At 39.4% G+C, this 7,772-nt stretch overlaps 1 protein-coding gene across 1 annotated transcript; it reads left to right on the top strand.

The window, feature by feature from the left end:
• Positions 1 to 723: 723 nt before the first annotated feature.
• Positions 724 to 1,731, top strand: LOC116464139 (large ribosomal subunit protein uL10-like). Its single transcript, XM_032753843.2, is given in 1 exon segment — positions 724 to 1,731. A coding segment is annotated over 1 exon segment (954 nt). The 5' UTR covers positions 724 to 777.
• The last annotated feature ends 6,041 nt before the right edge of the window (positions 1,732 to 7,772 follow it).

Raw genomic sequence — 7,772 nt, 5'->3', positions numbered from 1 at the left:
ATTTTTTTATGCTTTTCTATATTTTCCAAAACTTTCCCAATCATTATGTATCATTTTTATGTCAATATTTCATATCTTTCACTTTTCTATGTAAGAGTTTCCCAAGATCTCATGGAAATCCAAATGCTGGAAAAAGAATATAACCATCCCAAAGGCTAACAACTAATAAACAAACCAACCAAAACCCCATGAAATTCAGTTTTGGCCAGGAAAAAAAAATTAAAGTAATTATTCTGATAACCATTAAATAAATAACCCCTAGGCTGCCATTGTTCCTTTCATCTCCCTACTCACAAGACACATTGATTTATGGGCTTTGGGTTTGGGTTTAGATACAGATCTTTAAGATTGTTTCTGGATGAGTCTGAAGATCAAGTCGACAGAGTAATGATAGACGGAACTCCAACTTATTTTTGTTATGCAGGTAGCTGATACTTTAAGTTTAGTCTTTTATTTTGAATGCAAGTCTCAAGAAGAAGAAAGCAAAGAAAACTTTCCTAATAAACATTTTGAAATGAGTTTAGAGAAGGTAGGCTCTTATTATCTGCTTTTAACTTCCTCCTTGAAAGAAATCCTGTTTGTACTTAAGGATTTTGGGAGGGGCACCAAATTATTTATGGCTTTGTCGGCAGCCTGTGAAAACAGGAATAATGTGTTTAAGTGATACCATCCTACTAGATACAATTAAAATAACATATTTGCTTCTCTCGCCAGGCATCCTCGTGGAAGTGACATCATCTTTAAACCCTGCATGGCAATCCCTGACGCACTGCCGTGATGCCCAGGGAAGACAGGGTGACCTGGAAGTCCAACTACTTCCTTAAGATCATCCAACTATTGGATGATTATCCGAAATGTTTCATCGTGGGAGCAGACAATGTGGGCTCCAAGCAGATGCAGCAGATCCGCATGTCCCTTCGCGGGAAGGCCGTGGTGCTGATGGGCAAGAACACCATGAAGCGCAAGGCCATCCGAGGGCACCTGGAAAACAACCCAGCTCTGGAGAAACTGCTGCCTCATATCTGGGGGAATGTGGGCTTTGCGTCCACCAAGGAGGACCTCACTGAGATCAGGGACATGCTGCTGGCCAATAAAGTGCCAGCTGCTGCCCGTGCTGGTGCCATTGCCCCATGTGAAGTCACTGTGCCAGCCCAGAACACTGGTCTCGGGCCCTAGAAGACCTCCTTTTTCCAGGCTTTAGGTGTCACCACTAAAATCTCCAGGGACACCACTGAAATCCTGAGTGATGTGCAGCTGATCAAGACTGGAGACAGAGTGGGAGCCAGCGAAGCCACGCTGCTGAACATTCTCAACATCTCCCCCTTCTCCTTTGGGCTGGTCATCCAGCAGGTGTTCGACAATGGCAGCATCTACATCCCCGAAGTGCTTGACATCACAGAGGAAATTCTGCATTCTTGCTTTCTGGAGGGTGTCCGCAACGTTGCCAGTGTCTGTCTGCAGATTGGCTACCCAACCGTTGCATCAGTACCCCATTCTATCATCAGTGGGTACAAACGAGTCCTGGCCTTGTCTGTGGAGATGGATTACACCTTCCCACTTGCTGAAAAGGTCAAGGCCTTCTTGGCTGATCCATCTGCCTTTGTGGCTGCTGCACCTGTGGCCGCTGCCACCACAGCTGCTCCTGCTGCTGCTGCAGCCCCAGCTAAGGTTGAAGCCAAGGAAGAGTCGGAGGAGTCGGACAAGGATATGGGATTTGGTCTCTTTGACTAATCACCAAAAAGCAACCAAGTTAGCCAGCTTTATTTGCAACACAAGGAAATAAAAGCTTACTTCTTTAAAAATAAAATAAAATAAAATAAAATAACATATTTTCTTTCCTGCTCAATTGAGCCAGCCAGTGGTATTCAATAACTATAATACCTGAATGAAATTGTTAATTGGAATGATAACAAGTCTTAAATACTGGTGTAAATAGAAATTATTTGTTATATTACAAACTTCAGACCAACTCTATGAAGACTACAGTACTATTCCTTCAACTTTACAGACAAAAAACCAAGTTTATAGAGATTAAATCGCTTGCTTAAAACCCATAGCAAGGAAGTAAAACAGCTGGAAGTAAAACAGCCAGAAGTAAAACAGACGGCCAGGGCTGTCTGCCTGGGAAGCCCATGCCCCTAACCACTGGATTACATAGCTTTACCATTGTCAGCTGCTAGAAGCCAATTATCCAAAATGGCTTAAGTTGTCAGGTCAACCTTCCCACCTCTGGGTTTTTCCTCCCTTCCTCTACCATCTTCACTACTGCCCTCCTACGCATGGCGATGATGACCAGGGAAAGTCTAGAATTATTGGAAAGTTTGACTCTCCTTAGGTCAGATGGATTGAGGTCAAAAAATAAACATCTTCTTTCAAGTATGTGTGTTCAGGACAAGATTTTAAATAAGCCAGGGGAAACTTGCTCTTTAAGATAATACTATAAATAAATCATTCATTTATAGGGCAATGGGTGTGGGTGTGTATGTGTGTGTATGTGTGTGTGTGTTTTAATCTGGGCAAACTTGGATTTCTTGATATTTATTTTGGATAGGTACATAGAATACACTTCTACAAAGAGCATGCCAGAATTGAGGAGTCAGAAAGTAGAGAATTAAGATTTTAAAAACATATTGGGTTTATTATAAAATTCAGAATATTTTAAAAGAAGAAGTGGAGGGAGAGAAAACTCAAATACTACCTACGAATAAAAAATTAGGAAAGATCCTTTAAAAGTCTTTATACAAAATGTGCAAGGAAATTTGAAAAATATGATTATTCTGAAAGGCATGAAGTGAATTATTCTATGTAGACAAATAAACAAGATAGTTATGGTGCACGGCACATCAAGACAGATATCTAGCCCACTAGTTCAATGACTTCGGGGTAAGAAAGATCGATGGGTTTCTGAGAAGTGGAGATCTGAATTCTAAGAATTCTTAGCATGGAAAACAGGCTGAATGGGTGATACTCAGTCATGGTTTACTAAATTATGTTAATCTTTTAATTCATAAGTATTTATGAAATGTTTCCTCATAGATGTCACATTAATAAGAATAGTTTCATATAAGGCTCAGATTGATTTGTATTTTAATGTCTTTCTGGATTTTTGTCCATATTTAACAAATATGCATAATCAAACATAAGCACTTTAGACTAGACCATAATTACTGAATATTTTACTAATATCTGTGATTTTTAAAATATTACTCCCCCATAATAAGATGAAAAACTAACGGGTGCAAATACATATTCGCATGCTTTGAAAGTCAGTAGGTATATTTACCTTGAATTAATCAGTCTTGGGTTTTGCACATCGCATGTTTTATTAAAGGAAATAGCACCTGAGAGTACTGTAAGCTACCTAAGGGCAAGGACCATGCCTGTTTTGTTCACCTAGAAGCTGTGAATTTTAAGAGAATGGGCTTTAACACTAAACTGCCTGTGTCCTGCTGACGTTTTCTGAGAAAGTGCCCTTGGGCAAGTTATTCAGCCTCTCCTTGCTTTGATTCCTCATCTGTAAAATAGATGATGATTACTGAAGTACCCATGCATAAAAGTGTTGTGAGGGTTCAATGACTGACATGGAAAGCTCTGGGAAAAGGATGGCACAAGTAAAGACTAGCTGTTCTTCTTCATGGCTGTATCCACCAGGCTCAGAGTAAATATTTGTTGTCTAAATAAATAAATGACAAAGAATCAATTCCTTTTATTTCTCTTTTGGATTTGTTAATGGGTATGAACTATAAGGCAATTCCATTGCCTATTCCATATTATACCTGATATAATAGGTACTCTTAACTGTCAAAAAGTATAAAAACATTACATCTATCAGAGCAAAAGAAGCCACATTAGGAAAGTCACATACCAGTATACATATTCTATCCATCACAATTGCAATCGTGTTTGTTTCTAATCAGATATCTTTAATAGCTTTTATACATAAGAAAAGGGGTCTGAGCTGGGTGTAGTGGCTCACACCTCTAATCCCAGCACTTTGGGAGGCCAAGGTGGGGCAGATTAGTTGAGCTCAGGAGTTCGAGACCAGCCTAGTCAACATTGTGAAACCCTGTCTCTACTAAAAATAGAAAAATTAGCCAGGTATGGGGGCACATGCCTGTAATCTCAGCTACTCAGGAGGCTGAAGCAGTAGAATCGCTTGAATCCAGGAGGCAGAGGTTGCAGTGAGCCAAGATCACACCACTGCACTCCAGCCTGGGCTACAGAGCCAGATCCTGTCTCAAAAAGAAAAGGGGGAGGGGGTCTGAAATTAGTAGAGTACTACAGAAAATGAAAAAGTGAGTAACAATAGAAAATTATGTCAAGACTAAACCAGATATTTAAAACTAAAAAGGAGAGGACTTGCGGGGGGACTTTGAATAGCTATTTGCCTGATTTAAATAAATACAAAAATCACAGAATTGACCCTCATTTTTAATTAGATAGATATAGTCAGTGAATACTCAAATTCACTGTGAAACCAGATAGTCATGAGCCACCCAGACTCAAATTATAACACTGTCTTAGTCTACTTGATCTGTTATAAGAAAATACCATAAACTAAGTAGCTTATAATAGAAATTCATTGCCTTAGTTCTGGAGACTGGGAAGTTCAAGATCAAAGCAGATTCTACATCTGGTGAGGAACTGTGTTCTGGCTCTAGGTGGCACCTTCTTGCTCTGTCCTCACATACTGGAAGGGACAAAGGGTATCCCTTGAGCCTCTTTTATATGAGCACAAATCTCATTATTAAGGGCTCCATCCCCAAAACTTAGTCACCTCCCAACGGTCCCATCTCCTAATATCATCACCTTGGGGGTAAGGATTTCAATATATGAGTTTGGGGGGACATAAACATTCGGACCACAGCAAACGTGAATATAATTTTGTTGAGTGTTAGATACATCTGTGTGTCCCATTCTCTGGAAAATGTGGGCATCCTGTCTCCTGCTGCTCATAGTATCAGAATATTCAGAAAGTACAGTTTATAAATATCTCCAGGAGAGTTCAAATGGACCAAAATTCCAGAGACAACATTTTGTACCATTTCTCATTTTGTGCCATGAATTGCTAGCTTGAATTAATTAAAATACCAAATAGAGAAAAGCTGATGTGAATTCACAGTCTGGTAGAGTTGCCAGATAAAATACAAGACATCCAGTGAAATTTTGAAATGGCTCCGTTGTCTGGGTTAAATACCCGTAGTTCGTTGTCTCGCGCCAGGAAAATTTAGGACATGGACACACACGAGGAGTGGGTTTAGGAGTGGAAAGTTTAATAGACAAAGAAGAGGAGAAAGAGAGAAAGTTTCCTCATGTTGAGAAAGCGGTCACCCAAAACAGTTTCCAGGTTGGGGTGAGATTTGACCGATTTTATACAGAGGCTTGAGGAGGCGCTGATTGATTTACATAAGGCCCAGGGGATTGGTTTGACCAGGTGTGCCATTTACATAGCCTGCAGAAGACTGGCCCTCCCATTGTGATCTTTTATTAAGCAAATGTGGCTTCTACCTGGCTGTCACCATGACATCTGCATATGTGGCTTTATCTGGCCAGTGCCATGATACCCACACACGTGGTGACAAAGAAAAGGGAGCAGCGATCGCCATATTGAATACACCTGGCTTCCAGGTACACCTGCCGACAGGCTAGAAGCTTGCATATCTATGCTTTCAACTTGACTTTTCAGGCTGCTTTCTGTTAGAAAAGAAATGGTTTGGGGCTGCTTTTTATTAAAGGGAAATTTCACCGAGAACTCTTTTACCCTCTGTGACTGCCTAAGATAATTTCTTAATAACTCCTGTATTAATTTCAGCTTCAAATAAACAGTGAATATTTATTTTTAATATAAGTATGTTCCAAATACTACATGGGACATACTTATGCTAAACAAATTATTTGTGGTTTTACTGAAATTCAATTTCAACTGGGCATCCTGTATTTTTATCTGCTACACCTGGCAAGCCTACATTCTGGTTATAATAAACACATAAACTTTCATTTTAACCATTGCTCCCCTAACCATTCATAGGTGGCATTTCTCACCTAAGAAGCAGTGAGAAATATTTAATATTTGTCCTGGCTTTCATCAGAGAGAAAAGAAATGAGAAAGGACAAAAGAAAATTTTACCCACATGATTAACATTTTTGCCACATTAGGGCAGTCAGCGATTTTCCACTTATAATTAAAATCTGCTCAACTGAGACTACTGGGCCCTTCAGAAACTCCAAGTTCTTTTCTATGGTTGAGAAGAAAAAGTTGGGGATGGCAGGCGATCATGAAATGGATATGATTTTCTCAGAGACTAAGACTGCAAGGTGTACACAGAGCAGAGAGATAAAGTATAAGAGACATCTAACAGAGGTTAAGATAGTGGCTTTCAGATCCAGCAATTCCACTACTAGGTGTATATAAAAAGGAAATGAAATCAGTTTGTTGAAGAGACATCTGCACTATGTTTATTGCAGTACTATTCACAATAGCCAAAATATGGAATCAGTGGATGAATGGATAAAGGAAATGTGATATATGTACATAATGGAATACTGTTTAGCCTTAATACAGAGGGAAAGTCTAGCATTTGCAACAACATGGATGAAACAGGGACATTATGTTAAATGACTGAACCGCACACAGGAAGACAAATACTGCATGATCTCACTTATATGTGAATCTAAAAAAAAACAAGGTCAGGTGCAGTGGCTCATGCCTGTAATCCCAACACTTTGAGAGGTTGAGGCGGGCAGATCACTTGAGGCCAGGAGTTTCAGACTAGCCTGAGCAACATAGCAAAACCCCATCTCTAGTAAAAATACAAAAAAAAAAAAAAAAAAAAATTAGCTGGACGTGGTGGTGAATGCCTGTAATCCCAGCTACTGGGGAGACTGAGGCACAACAATGGCTTGAACCCAAGAGACAGAGGTTGCAGTGAGTCAAGATCGTACCACTGCACTCAAGCCTGGGCAACATAGAGAGACTGTCACAAAACCAACAACAACAAAAACAATGAACTCATAAAAGCAGAGAGTAGAATGATGGTTACCAGCAGCTGAGGTCATGGAGAATAGTGGTTGGGGAGATGCTGATCAAAAGATAGAAAATTTCAGTTAGATACAAGGAATAAGTTAAAGAGATCTACTGTAGGAAACAAAAAGACTGGATGTTTTTTAACTGCTAAAATGGAAAGATGGCTTTTTCCCCCTCTTAAACATTTTTTTTGTATAAATTCTGGAACAAACTGACAGGGTTCTAATTCCAATTCCATTATTTCACAACTGTGTGGTCTTGGGTAAGTCATGTAACACCTCCTTACACCTTGGTTTGGGGACAGTAGATCTGAAAATTGTGTCAGAATTCAGTAAGTATAAAAAGGCACTTAACAGAGCCTGGGACACAATAAAGATTATATAACTATCAGCCATTGTATCTAAACTTCGGCTTCTCAAATGCATCCTATAGAGTACTTACAGGCCGTGGTCCTACGGTCCACCTGATCTTGATATGATTACTTGCTGTATGACTCTAGACAAATTAACTAACCTCGATAAACTATGTCCATCAGTGAGGACAGGTGAAATAACAGTATTTTGATCATATGGTTTTTGAGAATTTTAACTGAAATAATGCATGCAACTATTAAAGGCTTATAAATGTTAGCCACTGTTGTTGAACATTGAACATTTTTCGTCTTTGGCTTCCATAATGCTATAACATTCAGATTCTCTTCTTACCTCTCCATCTTTTTTTTTTTTTTGCTTATTACCATTCCTGGATT

This window comes from Hylobates moloch, unplaced genomic scaffold (genome assembly GCF_009828535.3).
Source record: "Hylobates moloch isolate HMO894 unplaced genomic scaffold, HMol_V3 SCAFFOLD_2, whole genome shotgun sequence".
Classification (NCBI taxonomy): domain Eukaryota; kingdom Metazoa; phylum Chordata; class Mammalia; order Primates; family Hylobatidae; genus Hylobates; species Hylobates moloch.
This window is presented reverse-complemented; position numbering and strand designations above follow the sequence as displayed.